Below are 17,545 nucleotides of genomic sequence, written 5' to 3'. Positions count from 1 at the left end.
TTACTTTCCAACTTGACTCTGGCATGACATTACGACACAAAGAAGAAAATAAAAATATTTTACCCCAAAACATGTTTCTTTGCCATATCTTGAGATGGCCACGCAAAGCTGTCTTTGTGGGCGAAAATTCACATCTGTAAAGAATGTCTATTGGGCTGGGCGCGGTGGCTCACACCTGTAATCCAGCACTTTGGGAGGCCAAAGCGGGCGAATCACGAGGTCAGGAGTTCTAGACCAGCTTGACCAACAGGGCAAAACCCTGTCTCTAATAAAAACACAAAAAATTAGCTGGACATCGTGGCACGTGCCCGCAATCCCAACTACTCAGGAGGCTGAGGCAGGAGAATCGTTTGAACCCAGGAAGCAGAGGTTCCAGTGAACCCAGGAAGCTACTGCACTCCGGCCTGGGTAACAAGAGCGAAACTCCGTCTCAAAAAAAACAGAGCTAGATCTTTCTCTTCCAGGCCCTCCCAATCCTAAAGAGATTAAACGTCTAGCACCCTTTAAAGATCTGAATAGGAAACATTTGTCACCTATTGTCTCAAAGGGCAGCCACTATAAGACTTCAAAAGAACCTTGGTCTCCACAATCTTTTATCTTAACCTGAACATTCCCTTTCTATTCATCCTAGGTCTTTGGACAAATTCAAACAATTATCAACCAGAAAATGTTTACATTACCTGTAGACTGGAACCCCCCTTCCCCCTCGCCTTTGAGTTGTCCTGTATTTCTGGACCAAACCAATGTATTTCTTAAATGCACGTGGTTGATGTCTCACACGTCTCTAAAGTGTAGGAGCCGAAGCTGCGCCTCGACCACCTTGGGCACGTGTTCTCAGCACCTCCCGAGGGCTGTGTCGAGGCCCTGGTCACTCACACTTGGTTCAGAATAAATCTCTTCAGATACCCGAGAGTTTGACTCTTTTTGCTGACATATCAATTTGCCGGGTTTTTTTTTTTTTTTCTTTTTGAGACGGAGTTTCGCGCTTGTTACCCAGGCTGGAGTGCAATGGCGCGATCTCGGCTCACGGCAACCTCCGCCTCCTGGGTTCAGGCAATTCTCCTGCCTCAGGTTGTTACTGATTATTTACTCGACAAACACATTAGGAACCCTGTACCCCGAAGCTCGCTGTCCCCCGGGACCTCTGACACCTCCTTCCTGAGAAGCGTCGCCCGGCCCGGGTGAGGCCGCAGTGCCCTCGACCCCACGCTTGCAGGTACCGGCTGCCTCCGACTACGGTGTAAGCTCCAGGACGGGTCCCACGAGACACCCGAGAGCGCGCGCACGGGCCCACAGCCGCCCTGGGAGCGGAACGGGTGGAGCCCGCAGCTGTCCCCGGGCCGGGCGCCCCGGGCTAGCGCTGCGCCCTCTGCGGCAGCCGGGCCTCCAGCTGCAGCCAGAGCAGACCTGAGCGCCACGCGGATGCGCGTGAGTCAGACCTGCGGGACGGAGAGGCCGGCGCCCCGGAGAAAGGCCGGAATGCGGGGACGAGTCCGTAAGGCCCCGCCCGGCCCTTCTCCGCTTCAGACCTTTCCAGGGCTCTGCAGCAACTGCGCAGGCCCCGACCCTGGGACGGTTACAGGAAGACCGCGAAACGCTTCGGCTTTCGGCTTCCACGTGCGCTCAATGTATTTCGGCGCCAGAAAAACCTGCGTTGCTAACTCCGAGTTGCGTGGTGAGTCAGGCCGACGTTCTCCCTGTAACCTGCGGCGGAAATCAGCCCCGTTCCTTCCCGGTCTGCCTGCAGCTCGCGACTGAGCGGCGGGAACCGCGCGGGTCCGGGAACACCGCCTCCCTTCCCGGCCCGTGAGGCTCCGCAGGCGGCCAGCGCTCGGGCACGGCGCTCGCCCCCGCAGCCCGAGTGAAAAGGGCAGGAGACGGCTGAGGTGTCCCGGGGCCAGGAGCCAAGGCCCCTCAAGTGCCACCAACCCTGGGCGCCGAGCTCTCACGTCCGTCACCACCGGCCGGGGTCGGGGTCGGGGTCGGGGTCGGGGTCGGGGTCGGGGTCGGGCCGCCCCCCAGGCCAATCGGGGACCCGCTCTGTGCTGCCCCGGCCACCGCGCATGCGCACGCGCCGTCCCGCGGCTGCTGGCCTTCGATTGGCTGGGACGGCTGTGGGTGGGGCGAAGCCGCGGGACTGGGCGCGTGCAGGAATCAGACGCCGGCTGGCGTGGGGGAGGTTTCCTCGTCCTGGGTAAGCGAGGCCAGCGGGAGGGCCGCGAGGCGGGGCCGCGGGCGGGAAGACGCGGGGCAGCACTTGGCCAGGCCGAAGGGGCTCTGGGGGTCGGGGTTCGGGGACCGTGCTGCGATGAGGAAGGTGAGGGAGGAGAGGTGGAGTTGCCGGGGCTCAGGCCTGGCCTCAAGCCGGGGGCGGAGGCGAGGGGTCGGGGGCCGAGGCCTGGGTCCTTCGCGGGCGGGGAGACGGAGGACTTGGAGCGGAAGCTTGTGGGGTGAGTCGTTGCCGAGCGGGGAAGACTCGCGGATGGTGGTGATGAGAGACGGGGCAAGGGCTGGTGTGGGCCGGTCCGGGCGGCGGCGGCGGGGCGCGGGGAGCGGGGAGCGGGAGCCTCCCCAGAGCTTGGAACTTGATGAAGGGCGGGCGCGGCGGGGTGGGAGAGCGGGGCCCGGGTCTCGGAGACCCGGCAAGGTCACGGAGACCCAGCAAGGTCACGGGAGCGGAGGCGGCGAGGACGGTCGGCAGGGTGAGGGGAGGGCGCGCGAGCGGAGGACCGTCCAGTCCGCCCTGGTGTTTCCTCCACCGGGAGGTGGCGAGGCCGGAGCCGTGTGTAGAGCGTCCCCGACCGAATTGCGTTTTTCTCCTGCCGAGTCGGCCGGTGGCAGACGACACGCAGTTCTGCGCTGGGGCAGAACTGGGAGCGGCCCCTGTGGTGTAGCAGTGATACCTTTGTCTTAATCCCGGGGTGGGACGGATCCCCGACCAGGATCTCTGCTTCCGGAAGCACAAAGCGCCTGCGAGTAAGACGGGTTTGCTTGGAAAGTTCTGACAGGTTGAAGCTCCAGGGTGACACACACATTTGGAGTCCTGCGTACTGGGGGCGCTCTCTGTGCACCAGAGCCACTTGTAGGGGCTTCTTAAAGAGCCCTCGAGCTCTGCCCCAGACCACCTGAATCCGTCTCCATGCTGGGGTCTTGGCAGTCATTTTAAACAAGCTGACGGGCGACTGATGCAAAATCAAAATTTGAAGCCAGCGTTGTTTTAGGTAGTAGTTCTCCTGACGAAATATGAAGAAAGATCCATCATTCAGCCTGTTACATCTCCTGATGCTGGGCGGCTCATCTTCCCTTATGCTCTTTTAGGTTCCCTTTGGAGAGTTCTTCATTCGTGTCTTACTAAGCGTACAGAATAATCTATGCTCTCCTAAGTGACTCTGAATATCTGGTTACTGGTGCCTTTTTTAGCGTCTGTTCAACTTTCTGACAGATCTGGAGCAATGACTGTGGGTGAATGAGAAACGGTAACAAAGGACAGTCTCGCAGTGGAGTAGTGAAAAACGTCTTCAGATCACAGCTGACATTGTTAGATGACTTAAGTCACTGCAGAAGAAGATTCCATGTAACTTAGGCTTGACTTACATTTTTACTTTTTTTTAATTCAAAGAACAACATGGACTTCTGTTGAGTAATGGGTTTTTATATTTTCTAATCTGAACTCTTATCTGCAAATTTAATTTACATCAGCATCATAAGATTGATGCTTTGGCAATATATTGTCAATCAAAAGAACCCAGGACTCTGATTCAGGAGAGCTGGATTCTAATCCTACCACATCAGACATGTATTCCTGGTGTTGAGTAATTCCTATAACCCTCTCACAACCCTTGTCCCACCTGCAAAATAAGGCTATTCTGATTTGTTACTCTCATTATATGACTCGTAATTATTGTTCCCGATACTTAACCGTTTTCAATTCAGGTGGCTATAAACCATGAATACTTTGGAAACTTCTACGTGGTAATTAGAAAGACAGTTATCAAAATTTTGTATTCAGAGAATATTTTAGATATGTACTGTATGGGAATTATATAATTTATAATTGGATACAGGAAAACAACTGATAAGTGTTGGATTTTAAAATATTCATTCTTATTAATTTTATTCTGAAATGTACGCATAAGTATTGTGGATCACAGATTATCGTCTTTCACTTCTAGCGAATAATGACCATTTTGTTCCCCACACCCTGATTCTTAACAGCAGGGCTACATTCTGAAACCCAGGTCAAATGCCCTACCCATATCATAGATGAAGAATGGAGAGAGAGATTTTCTTCTGGTCTTCATTTTTATACAAGAAAGAGACAGTTAACACCCTCCCTCCTGAAAGGAGAAAAAAAAACACAACTGTTGCTCCATTGACCTGTTAGAGAATTAGTCAACCAGAGGTGAGGTAATTATAAGGAAAAGCCAGTCTTCTAACACAAAGCCAGTCTTAAGTGTTTCTCTGTGAAACTTGCCAAACTTCATTTAGCTAGAACACATCATCACTCTCTCTAAATTCAGTCCTTGTCTGTGTTATGCTATTGACAATTAATCACACTGTGATTGAAACCACCATTGCAAAATTATAACTGAGACAGTGAAAGAGATCTGATCTAGCCAAAAAAAATAGAGCCAGGTGTGGTGGCTCACCTCCATAATCCTAGCACTTTGGGAGGCTGAGGTGGGCAGATCACTTGGGGCCAGAAGTTGGAGACCAGCCTGGCCAACATGGCAAAAAATAAAAATAAAATTATCTCGCCTTGGAGGTGCACGGCAGTTATCCCAGCTTTTAGGCTAGGGCACGAATCACTCAGACCTGGGAGGCAGAGGTTGCAATGAGCCAAGATCAAGATTGTACTCCAGCCTGGGCGACAGAGTGAGACCCTATCTCATAAAATAAAAATAAAAAAAGCAAAGATGGTAATAACCCTTTCCCAAAACTATCCCCCTTCTTGCCTGGTGACTAGATGGCCTTTGTAGGACTAATGAATTAGCCACAGATAAGAAAGTATGGTTTAGGAGTCATGCAGCTGGAGGCTACAAGATGCTGCCCCTCCCTAAACTGCACCTAAGATCAGTGCTTGAGATATTTTGCAAACCCTGCACTTGGTGGGTTTGCAAACCCAGCTGGTACCACCGGATCAATAAACTGGCTCACCTGATCTTGTGTCCCCTACGCAGGAACTGACTCAGCACAAGAGGACAGCTTCAACTTCCCATTTCATCTCCGTCCCAACCAATCAGCAGTCTTTTCACTGGCCTTCCCCCACCCACCAAATTATCCTTAAAAACTGATCCTCGAATGCTCCAAGAGATTGATTTGAGTAATAATAAAAACCTTGGTCTCCCACATAGCTGGCTCTGGGTGAATTGCTCTTTCTCTATTGCAATTCCCTGTCTTGGTAAATCGGCTCTTTCTAGCCAATGGGCAAGGTGAACCTGTTGGATGATTACATGATTTCTCTTTTTTTTTTTTAAAAAAATCTAATTTTTAAACCATTAATTATTTTAGTGTTTATGTTGTATTATTCACATATATAGTGAGCATCTTGAACCTTGAGCTTATCGAACCTTACATAGAATAAAGCTCAGTAATTAGGAGTTTATTCAGTTAAGAAGTAATGGAGTACAAAAAAAGAGGTCTAAGTGCAATCTAAACTTTCTCTTATTTATTAAAATTTTCTTCTATGTCAGATGACGGGTTGAGTATTCTCAATGGTGGTGGGGCTTAGAGGGATGAATTCACTTTCAAAGCTGAGCACACCACCCCCTACCTCTGGAGTTGCATTTTCTTTGAGGACCTTAACTGCCGCTGGCTCCTCTTGAGTAGAAAGGTGTTGAATGAAAGGTGCTCTTATCAAAGGGAGCATGATGCTCATGAAAAACCCAGATGTGGAAGTCAGATTTTATGTGGGTGATAGGATGGACATAGACTTTTAAGTTTATTGTAACCGATACTAATCAGAGATTCCTCTGCTTACACTGTGCTTGAGCCCCTTATTTTAAATACATCCAGGTATTTAATAATGTTCAGATGCTTTTCATTACAGAACCTCATAGAAAATTCTCAGGGAGATTCTTCAAGCAACCACTATGTCAACAGACCCAGATATTTCCCTTTCTTCATATGATGAAGATCAGGGATCCAAACTTATTCGAAAAGTTAAAGAAGCACCATTCGTACCCATTGGTAAGTTTGACATTTTAGTAATCTTGAATGCAATAGAGCCATGATAAACTTGTTCATTGAGCATATCCTGAAAGAATGTATTTTCCATTTTTTCTTACGTTGTTGAAATATGCTGAGATTGGCATGATATAAATCTCATCAAAAAGATACTTCTGTATGTATTCAGACTTTTTTTTTTCTTTTTGGAGATAGGGTCTCACTCTGTTGCCTAGGCTGAAGTGCAGTGGCTTGATCACGGCTCACTGCCCCCTTATCCTCTCAGGTTCATGATTCTTCCACCTCAGCCACTTAAGTACTTGGGACTACAGGTGTGTAACCACCATGCCTAGCCAATTTTTTGTATTTTTTTATAGACATGGGGTTTTGCCATGTTGCCTAGGCTGGTCTTGAACTCCTAGGCTCAAGCAATCCTCCCACCCTCAGCCTCTCTAAGTACTAGGATTATAGATGTGAGCCACTGCTCCAGCTCAGACTTATTTTATTAAGTCTTATTTCAATGAATAATGTTGTATTGGGGAACCCCAAGACTACCCTCAGGTTTGATGATTGGGCCAAGACTCATAAGACTCAAAAAAGCTTGTTATAGTTATAGGTTATTACAACGATAGGATATAGGCTAAAGTCCACAAAGGCGGATAGGAGGAAGTCTAGGACAAATCACATACAAAATTCTAGGTGTCCCCGTCCTGGGAAGTCCCACGGGGAGAGGGGATACATTTAATTCTTCAGAACTGATATGCTGTGTGGCAATACATGCTAAGTCCTGCCCTCCAGGGAAGCCCACCAAGCCTTGGTAACCAGGTTTTATTGGGGTGCCAGTCACAAAGGAATGCAGTGTCCATGTGACCCCCAGAGGTCGGACGCATAGGCGTGTGCACTTAAAACAGATGCTGCTGCAACATTGGTGCCAGTTGGAAAACAAAAAACAGACGAAAGGTAAAATTTATAGTATATAAAATTCTTAATTGTACAAAGAATTTAAAAATTACCTTTAATGCCACCATTTAGCTGTAACTATTACCATTTTGATGTACATATCTCTTCTGTTTTTTTTCTTATCTTTACAAATTCAGGATCATACTAAGATGCATATATGTATTGTAATTTTTATCTCATGTTTTTACATATGTTACTCAAAACTTTTAATGCCTTAATTTGTATTATATAAATTGCTGTTACATATAACATTATTATAATCCTCTGGGTAGAAATTTATGTGGTTTTTCGTTATTAACAATTAAACTAATGAGCATACTTTTAGATGGTTCTTCAAGAAGGTAAAGGACTTTGAAGTCTCTTGAAGGAATATTTCTTCTGACCAAATAAAGAATAAGTTAGTTGCAAAAGTACATAAAACGGAAAGATACATGCCCTATGATCCCGACTCTGAAAGACAACAGCAGTTTGCACGTTCTGTCAATGTTTTCTTCTCCATATACTACCATAAATTATTATTTATAATTATATTTAAATGAAAACTTTTTCTTTAGCCTTGTTTTCAATGCATATAGGAGCATTTATATTTTTAATAATTGAATTGTTAATTTTGTAGATATACAGTGTTTTGTAACAGTGATCTGTAAAGTTTTTTGGTTCTACATTCCCTCAGTAAAAAGTAATTTGAGCACGTACTTCCTGTGAGTGTGTTTGTGTTTACCTTTTTTTTTTTTGAGACGGAGTCTCTATTGCCCAGACAATGGCATAATCTCAGCTCACTGCAACCTCTTCCTCCCACGTTCAGGTGATTCTCCTGCCTCAGCCTCCCGAGTAGCTGGGATTACAGGCACACACCACACCCAGCTAATTTTTGTACTTTTAGTAGAGATGTGGTTTCACCCTGTTGGCCAGGCTGGTCTTGAACTCCTGACCTCATGATCCACCTGCCTTGACTTCCCAAAGTACTGGGATTACAGGTGTGAGTCACCGCGCCTGGCCATGTTTACTTGTTTATAAGTCATTTATAAGTACTTTGTTCTTACACATTTGGTACATTATGAAACATACAGAAAGACATTTTAAAAAGATGAGATACAAATAAAAAGTTTTCTGCTCTTTAATGGGTTGTCATTTATACATAACCATAGATACACGTAAATCCTGCACTGATGTAACCATTGCCCTATTGATGACATAGGAGTTGTTCCCATTATGTTGCTTTTACAAACTGTTGGAAGAGTGTGTGTGTAAAAATTAAATATACTTTCATATACTTAATTGTACCAAAACAATAATTTGCACTAGCAGGCTGTGATGGGCTGGTTTTCCCATTCCCTCAATAGCACTAGATATTATTCTTTTTACTTTTTGCCAGTTTCATAAAGTATTTTGTTTAATTTTTAATTTATTTGATTATTGGTTGAGGTTGAGCATCTTTCATACATATTGGCCATTCAGGCTTCTCTTCTGTGAATTAGTTTTTTTCTGTTTTGATTTTGCTTTTGTTTCTGTTTTAACTAGGTTGTCTTTCTAACTAAATTATACTTGTGTATTTTGGATATTAATGTTTTCTTATATGTTGCAAGGCCTTCACGATCCTGGGATTACTTAGGTTCCTGTAGTTCTTTTTTTTTTTTTTTAAGACAGAGTCTTGCTCTGTCTCTAGGCTGGAGTGCAGTGGTGCAATCTCGGCTCACTGCAGCCTCCGCCTCATGGGTTCAAGCGATTCTTCCACCTCAGCCTGCAGAGTAGCTAGGACCACAGGCGCGTGCCATGACATCCGGCTAATTTTGTTTTTGTATTTTTAGTAGAGACGGGGTTTCAACGTTTTGGCCAGGATGGTCTCTATCTTTTGACCTCGTGCTCCCCCGGCCTCGGCCTCCCAAAGTGCTGGGATTACAGGCGCGAGCCACCACACCCAGCCAGGTTCCTGTATTTCTTTATCTTGTTGATTTACCATTGCGATACTAATCTATCTGGAATTTATTTGTAGGTATAACATGAAGCAAAATCTAACTTTAAATTTTTTCTGCTAAAGATAGTTAATTTTCTGACACAGTGATTTGGGTATATATTTTGCATTCTTTTCCCGTTTATTTGAAATGTGAACTATGTCATATACTAAACTTAAGAGAGATTTGTTATTCAACTACTGTACCTGTTTTGTTGCTTTGATCTGACTGTCTGCCAGAAACTGAATGGCATATTTAGATACCTCACTTTCACTATTCTACCTTCTCAAGAAGAGCTTGCCTGTTTACTTCGAAACTAGCTTGTTAGTGGAAGCTACTCAGGAGGTCAAGGCAGGAGGGTCACTTGAGCCCAGGAGTTCAGGGCTGTCGTGTATTAATCATGACTGCAAATACCCACTGCACTCTAGTCTGGGCAACATGGGAAGACCCCCGTGTCTAAAAAAAGAGAAAAGCTCCTATAATCCCAGCACTTGGGAGGCCAAGGCGGGTGGATCACGAGGTCAAGAGATCGAGACCATCCTGGTCAACAAGGTGAAACCCGGTCTCTACTAAAAATACAAAAATTAGCTGGGCATGGTGGTGCATGCCTGTAGTCCCAGCTACTTGGGAGGCTGAGGCAGGAGAATTGCTTGAACCCAGAAAGCGGAGGTTGCAGTGAGCCGAGATCGTGCCATTGCACTCCAGTCTGAGTAGCAACAGCAAAACTCCGTCTCAAAAAAAAAAAAAAAGACAGAGAGAGAGAAAAGATAGAGAGATTGGCTTATCCAGTTCAAAACAGGGAAAAATGTCTCATTGAGTTTTACATTTGGATTACATTGAGTTTATAAATTTGGGGAGAATGGAAATCTTAGAATGTGGTGCATCTACCAATTTTCATTCAAACCTTTTGTGTCCTTAAATATAATTGTATTGTTTTCTCCAGGTCTAGAAATTTAATTTCTCTAGATATGTTTTTAATGCATTCATGAAAGTAATCCTTTTCTTACTGGTTCTAGTTGTGTTTCTTTTTTTTTTTTTTTTTGGAGACAGAGTCTTGCTCTGTCACCCAGGCTGGAGTGCAGCGGGTGCAATCTTGGCTCATTGTAACCTCCGCCTTCCAAGTTCAAGCGATTCTCCTGCCTCAGCCTCCCGAGTAGCTGGGATTACAGGCACATGCCACCATGCCTGGCTACTTTTTGTAGTTTTAGTAAAGATGGGGTTTTGCCATGTTGGCCAGGCTGGCCTAAAATTTCTTACCTCAAGTGATCCACCTGCCTCGGCCTCCCAAAGTGCTGCGATTATAGGCATGAGCCACCATGCCCAGACTCTGGTTTTGTTTCATTTGATTCTCCTGGCTTTCCTATACACACAGTTAGATGATTTGTAAACCAGTAGTGTTTCTTCCTAAATTATGCCTATAGTTTTTTTTTAATATGGTTTAAAATTGTTTAGGATCTCCAGGCAACAACAGCAGTATTTGCATATATCCCTGTCTTATTCTTACCTTTAAAGGGATTTTTTTTTTTTTTTTTTTTTGAGACCAAGTCTCACTCTGTTGCCAGGCTGGAGTGCAGTGGTACGATCTCGGGTCACTGCAACCTCCACTTCCTGGGTTCAAGTGATCCTCCTGCCTCAGCCTCCCGAGTAGCTGAGACTACAGGTGTATGTTACCACACCCAGCTAAGTTTTGTATTTTTAGTAGAGACAGGGTTTCCCCATGTTGGCCAGGATAGTCTCGATCTCTTGACCTCATGATCTGCCTGCCTCAGCCTCCCAAAGTGCTGGGAATACAGGCGTGAGCCACCACACCCAGCCGGGACTTTTTTTTTTTCTTATTTTGTCATCTTTGAATACAAATATAAAATAAGGCTGAGCACTTTGGCTCATGCCTGTAATCCCAGTGCTTTGGGAGGCTGAGGCAGGAGGATCACTTGAGACTAGGAGTTCAAGACCAGCCTGGGCAAGATAGTGAGACCCTGTCTCTACAAAAAAAAATTTTTTTTTTTTTTGAGACGGAGTTTCGCTCTTGTTACCCAGGCTGGAGTGCGATGGTGCGATCTCAGCTCACTGTTCCTCTGCCTCCTGGGTTCAGGCAATTCTCCCGCCTCAGCCTCCTGAGTAGCTGGGATTACAGGCACGCACCACCATGCCCAGCTAATTTTTTTGTATTTTTAGTAGAGACGGGGTTTCACTATGTTGAGCAGGATGGTCTCGATCTGTTGACCTCGTGATCCACCTGCCTCGGCCTCCCAAAGTGCTGGGATTACAGGCTTGAGCCACCGTGCCCGGCCCAAAAAAAGTTTTTTTAAATTAGCTAAGCATGGTGCCACATGCCTGTAGTCCCAGCTACTTGGGAGGCTGAGATGAGAGGTTGCTTGAGCCTGGGAGGTCAAAGCTCTGGTGAACCATGATCATGCCACTGCAGCCTGGGTGACAGAGCGAGGCCCTGTCTCTAAATAAATAAACAAATAGACAAAAATTAAAAATGCAATATTTCTAGTGTTTTAACACTAAGTACAATTTGTATTTACTTCGGTTTCTGGGATATATTGTAATTCACTTCTTTTACTATTGAGATGATCAAATGATTTCATCCTTCATGAGTCTTAAGAGATTTTTTTTTTCTTTATTCTTGTATGTTCTTCCAATGAATTAAAAAAAATTTTATTTATTTTTTTTATAGACATGGGTCTCACTCTGTTGCCCAGGCTGGTCTCAAACCCCTGGCCTCAAGCAATCCTGCCTCAGCCTCCCAAAGTGCTAAGATTACAGAGATGAGTCATTGCTCCTGGCCAAGATTTTCTTATGTAAAAGCAATAGTTAATTCCCAAAGTAAAAATCTAATGATTATGGTTGATAATATTATTCTAATACAGTTTTAAAGTTGATACGCTAGTATTTGGTTTAGGAATTTTATCTCCTAAAACTATAATTTATATTGCTTTGAAAATTTTCTCTTTTTTTTTTTTTTGAGACATAGTCTCACTCTCTTACCCAGGCTGGAATGCAGTGGCATGATCTCAACTCACTGCAGCCTCTCCCTCCTGAGTTCAAGTGATTCTCCTGTGTCAGCTGTCCGAGTAGTTCTAAACTATAGGTACCCCCCAGAATGCCTGCCTAATTTTTGTATTTTTAGTAGAGACTAGTTTTCACCACTTTGGCCAGGCTGGTCTGGAACTCCTGGCCTCAAGTGATCCACCCGCCTCGGGCTACCAAAGGGCTGGGATTACAGGTGTGAGTCACCGCCCAGCTTCTCCTGTTATCTTAATTTTGTTATGGTTTCAGGGATTTGTTTTCTTGGGAAATGTGTTGGGGAAAAAATGTATTGTTATGTTTTTTAATGCCCTGGAATACTTTAAATAACATGAATTGAGAATGCCCTTGTAATTCTTATTGGACCTTATTAATAAAACTGTTTGGGTCTTTATCTTTTTTGGGATAAAGTATGTATTGCCCATTTAATTATTTCTATGGTTATTGGTATAAAAAGGTTTTCTACCACTTGAATCAAATTTAGTAATTTGTATTTTCCTCAGAAATCATTCATTTCACCTAGCTTTTAAAATTTAATTGGCAAATTTAATCATCTCTTATTTTTAAAAAAATCTCTTTACCACTTGTGATTATACCTACTTTCTCATTCCTAATGTTGTATATTTATTTTCTCTTTGATCAGACTTCCTAGAGGTTTGAGAATTTTATTTAAGAACCAGTACTATTTGTATTTTTCTACGTTTATGTAATGTTTGATAATTTCCTAATCTCTCAGTTACTACTTTAACCTCCAAATCCAGTTATTAGTACTCAGCTTCTCAGTATTAGAGGGTGGTTTTATGTTTTGATTGCTGAGTTTTGGATTTATGGTGGTAGTCCAGGAATAAGGCCTTTTGGAAGTTGGAATTTGCCTCATGGCCTAATAAATGATTGGTTTTGTCAGAGCTTCATAGACATTTGAATGTGGGATCTCTGTTTTAACTTAAAATATTAAATTTTATTTATTTTTAAAATTTAAGGTTATTTAATGGTGCTGTTCAGTTCTGTAGCTTTCGTTTGGGGCTTCTATTTTCCCGTTTTGTTATCTTCTAGTAGAGCTGGTCTTACGTTGCTAACAATTTTTGCTTCATTTATTTTACTGCTATATTAAATTATTTTAAAGTTTTATGACTTCTCAATTTTATTATATACATATTTATAAATACTTTTTGAGTTGGAGTCTCAGTCTGTCGCTCAGGCTGGAGTGCAGTGGGGTGATGTCAGCTCACTGCAAACTCTGCCTCCTGTGTTCAAGCATTCTTCTGCCTCAGCCTCCCAAGCAACTGGGATTACAGGTGCATGCCACCACGGCTGGCTAATTTTTTGTATTTTTAGTAGAGACAGAGTTTCACCATGTTGGCCAGGCTGCTCTCAACTCCTGACCTAAGGTGATCCATCCACCTCAGCTTCCCAAAGTGCCGGGATTACAGGTCTGAGCCACCACTCCTGGTCCTACTTTTTTTTTCCCCCTTATGTTGTTTTTTTTTTTTTTTTTTTTTTTTTGAGACAGAGTTTTGCTCTTGTTGCCCAGACTGGAGTGCAATGGCGCAATCTTGGCTCACTGCAACCTCTGCCTCCCAGGTTCAAGTGATTCTTCTGCCTCAGCCTCCTGTGTAGCTGGGATTACAGGCATGTGCCACCACAGCTGGCTAATTTTTTAATATTTTTAGTAGAGATGGGGTTTCTCCATGTTGGTCAGGCTGGTCTTAAACTCCCAACCTCAGGTGATCTGCCCACCTCAGCCTCCCAAAGTGCTGAGATTACAGGCGTGAGTCACCGCGCCCGGCCTCTTCTTTTGATTTGGAAGTTCTGCAGCTCTTCTTGTACTGCTTCCTGGTAGTCGGTTATCTTTACATTGTTAAAGTAGGATGTTTTTTCATCTATTTCAAGTCTTGAAATGAGAATAAATTTATTCCCTAAGGTAAGACCATTAGCACGTTTTGTTGTGATAATTATACCTAATTTCAGATTCTTAGTTTTTCTGCATCAGACCAGTCGTTTTCAAGGAACCAGTTCAGATTTTCGTGGCTCTGTTGCTCACTGTCGTATCTTAACCATTGTGTCTGTATTTCTTGAACTGTCTGTTTGACCGACTGTTTTTACTTGACTGGGTGTTTTCCTCTGGGTGTTTGTATTAGTATGTGGGTGGCAGCTTGGGAAACAGAGAGCCTCCTGTAGTGGTCCCAGTTATTAGGGAGGCTGGAGCAAGAGGATCGCCTGAGCCGAGGAGTTCAAGGCTGCAGTGGCTGCACCCCAGTCTGGGCAACAGAGCAAGACCTGGTCTCTTAAAAAATAAAATAATACATCTTAAAAAGGAAACATGCAAGGTCATGTTCTTAATGCTTTTGCCCTCAAAGTGAATGAGAGTATGGCTCTGTATAGAATTCTAGGGTCATAATCCTTTTAACTGAAACTAATATCGCTCTATTCTTTTCCTTTATTTACTTACATTCTTCCCAGTACAGTATCTCAAAGTTTGAAGTGTTCAGGCAGTGTTTCTCAGTGGTAGTAATGTGTAGGATTGCCTCTGCTGTATTAACTGATTACCTTCAGGGAGGGAAGTAGGACGGAGGAAATGGAATATATGTATTTCCTAACTTAGGACCTTTGGCATACTTTTGTTCTGATAATCATAATCTAGGGTCCTGCTAATTCCCTAGATTATGATTTTCAAGTAGTTCAGCTACTGGCCCCACAAACCCATATTTTTAAGATAATCCTGGCTTTCTGGATCTGCCGTTGTTTGCCTAAATATTTTTGGTTCTGATGGGGGAAAAACATGAAAAACTCAATTTGTACATTAGCTAATTAATGATCTGATAAGGAACCCTCATAAAAATAACAGAGTGTACATTGACTGATGGTAAAATCATCTTGGTCCCCTCTCCTCACGCCTCTGACATACTTGTTACTTTGTTTTACAGGAATGGCAGGTTTTGCAGCCATTGTTGCCTATGGGTTATACAAACTGAAGAGCCGGGGAAATACTAAAATGTCTGTTCATCTGATCCACATGCGCGTGGCAGCCCAGGGCTTTGTTGTAGGAGCAATGACTATTGGTAGGTTCCTATAGGAAATTTTCAGATTCTTTTTCCCCATTCAGGTATTTCTTTACAAACAAGACAAGTAAATATTTTTAGCAGTTTGAGAATATCACTTATATTCGGTAAAAATGAATTAATGAAAAGAATTCAAGTAGTGACATAGTAGTTTTTCTGTTATATTCTACTACAATTTTAAAGAAAGAAAAAAATAATCCTGTCAGTCACTGAGTTTATAATTTTATTGACAAGTCTAGACATGTAAGGGGGTTGGTAGTAACACGTTATCTGGTAGAGACGTAAGTTGCTATTTTATAGTGTTTTTAAAGAAAAGATTTAAAGTGCAGGTGTTATATGCTCCTATTGGCGTTATAATTCCTTGACTTCATTTGCATTGGTGGAGCAAGAGTGACTCCTTTCAGAGTTACCAGGTAAATGTCGATTGCTCTTTAAAGGAAATATTGCAACATGTGAAATAGTCATACCAGCCCTTTGCTGCTTGGGAAACTACTGTATCTAAAAAGAGTTTTAGAAGCTACATTGTTTAAAAAGGCAAGAGTATGAGCTTCCTGGGGTCTTACTCCCCTTGTAAATATTCCATGCTAAGCAATTGTGCTACTTTCAGCTATTTTATGAACTGGTTTTTATTTTTCAGTATTTAAGAAGATATTGAAATGTTTAACTAGCGTTCTTCTTCTTTAGGTATGGGCTATTCCATGTATCGGGAATACTGGGCAAAACCGAAGCCTTAGAAGAAGAGACGCTGTCTTGGGCTCGCTGGAGGAGCTCACTTTGGTTAGACATCTCTATTGAAGTTACGTATTGTTGAAAATAAACTAATTTGTATGGGTTTAGATGGTGAAATGGCATTTTGAATACTGACTTCCTTTCTTGCAGGCTTGATTTGCCTGGTGTGACCGCATAACTAGTGGCTAGTTTACTAACTAGGTCATTCAAGGAAGTCAGGTTAACTTGAAAGAAGCATGTCACCTAAATGCACTTGATGATGTTGAAATGTCCACCTTCTTAAACTGTTCAGCTCAACTTAGTTCTAAAGAAAATAACAGGCCACCCCTGAAGGACTCCCAGTTTGCTGCAGAATCTCAGATGTTTTGGAGGTTATATAAGAGTCCTGTTTGCCCCAGTTAATTTAACCTTTTTCTGCCTGTTGTGTGGACAGGCTGGCCCTTTTAGAACTCTGTCCAAAAAGTTCATGGAATGTAACTTGTAAAGCTTCCCACAGCCTACAAGACGTATATGTGCATGTGTTTAAACCAAATGTAGAAAGCTTACAGGAGAGCCGCATGACAGTAGTATTTATTAAAGAATCTCAGTTGTAAACATGAGAATAATTTATGGATTCTAGTTTAGTTCTTGTGTAACTGCGAATTATATTTTTGCTGCTGTTATATTAGAATAAATTTTAAATGTCATCTTGAAATAGAAATAGGTATTTTTAGCACTCATAGCAAAGGTAAATGAACACTTTTTAAATGTGTGCATTGCTTATCTTTTCCATAAGAATTGTAAACATTAAACTGAAGAAATGACTATAATGGGTTTGATTAATGACTTACGAGCAAGCTGGTTTGGCCAGACAGTACACCCAAACTTTTCTGTAGTGCAGAGTGCTGTTCCACTTGTCTGAACTGAATTTACATTCCATCATGACATGGCACATGTATTATTAAAGGAAGCGACCCATGCCCGCTGTCTTACTTATTTCACGAAGGAGAAGCTCTCTGTAGAGGAACAAACTGGAGAACAGGTTTCAGGAAATGGTCTTTTTGTTGTTGTTCACCACTTTAATCATCTGCTTTCTGTTCCGACCATTTGAAAAATATTCTATATGGTGTATTTCCTTTCTTTTGTGGGTAATTTTTGTTCTTTTGATTATCCATATAATTTGTTTTTTGAGATGGAGTTTTGCTCTGTTGTCCAGGCTGGAGTGCTGTGGCACGATCTGAGCTCACTGAAACCTCCACACCCCACCCCGGGTCCAAGCGATTCTCCCGCCTTAGCCTTCTGAGTAGCTTTGGCCTGGCTGATTTTTGTATTTTGGTAGAGACAAGATTTCACCATGTTGGCCAGGCTGGTCTTGAACTCCTGACCTCAGGTGATACACCTGCCTTGGCCTCCCAAAGTGTTAGGATTACGGGCGTGAGCCACTGTGCCTGGCTGATTATCCATATAATTATAGCACTCTATTTATTTTCAGTCACTAATAATTCCTTATGAGCAGTATTTAAGTCTAGCATATTTCTTCTTTCCCTCCTCCTCTACTAACCAATTCTAGTCAATAAGGTTATTGGACTTTACTCTTGTACTTTTTTTTTTTTTTTTTTTGAGACAGAGTCTCGTTTTATTGCTCAGGCTGAATTACAATGGCATGAT

At 43.3% G+C, this 17,545-nt stretch overlaps 1 protein-coding gene across 4 annotated transcripts; it reads left to right on the top strand.

Moving 5' to 3' along the window:
• The first annotated feature begins 1,318 nt into the window (after positions 1-1,318).
• On the top strand, positions 1,319-16,702 carry HIGD1A (HIG1 hypoxia inducible domain family member 1A). 4 transcript variants are annotated; one of them, XM_078354789.1, is made up of 5 exons: positions 2,157-2,317; positions 4,216-4,402; positions 6,050-6,189; positions 15,035-15,169; positions 15,854-16,702. In XM_078354789.1, the coding sequence occupies exons 3-5, from the start codon at positions 6,093-6,095 to the stop codon at positions 15,901-15,903; spliced, it is 282 nt and encodes a 93-aa protein (XP_078210915.1). In that variant the 5' UTR covers positions 2,157-2,317; positions 4,216-4,402; positions 6,050-6,092; the 3' UTR covers positions 15,904-16,702. The 4 variants fall into 4 exon arrangements, with proteins under 4 accessions (XP_008982355.1, XP_078210915.1, XP_008982353.1 ...); XM_008984107.6 differs by lacking the exons at positions 2,157-2,317; positions 4,216-4,402 and adding an exon at positions 1,319-1,675; XM_008984105.5 differs by lacking the exon at positions 4,216-4,402 and having other exon boundaries at positions 2,157-2,194.
• The last annotated feature ends 843 nt before the right edge of the window (positions 16,703-17,545 follow it).

Source organism: Callithrix jacchus, chromosome 17, assembly GCF_049354715.1.
Source record: "Callithrix jacchus isolate 240 chromosome 17, calJac240_pri, whole genome shotgun sequence".
Taxonomy (NCBI): domain Eukaryota; kingdom Metazoa; phylum Chordata; class Mammalia; order Primates; family Cebidae; genus Callithrix; species Callithrix jacchus.
The sequence above is the reverse complement of the archived record's forward strand: the minus strand, read 5'-3'. Positions and strand labels throughout refer to the sequence as shown.

What these genes read in the sequence shown, in the direction of transcription:
- HIGD1A (XM_008984107.6), top strand. Translation starts at nt 6,093, where the DNA reads ATGTCAACAGACCCAGATATTTCCCTTTCTTCATATGATGAAGATCAG. An exon ending in AGCACCATTCGTACCCATTG is followed by an intron (nt 6,190 to 15,034) that starts GTAAGTTTGACA and finishes TTTGTTTTACAG; the next exon opens with GAATGGCAGGTTTTGCAGCC. An exon ending in TGTAGGAGCAATGACTATTG is followed by an intron (nt 15,170 to 15,853) that starts GTAGGTTCCTAT and finishes CTTCTTCTTTAG; the next exon opens with GTATGGGCTATTCCATGTAT.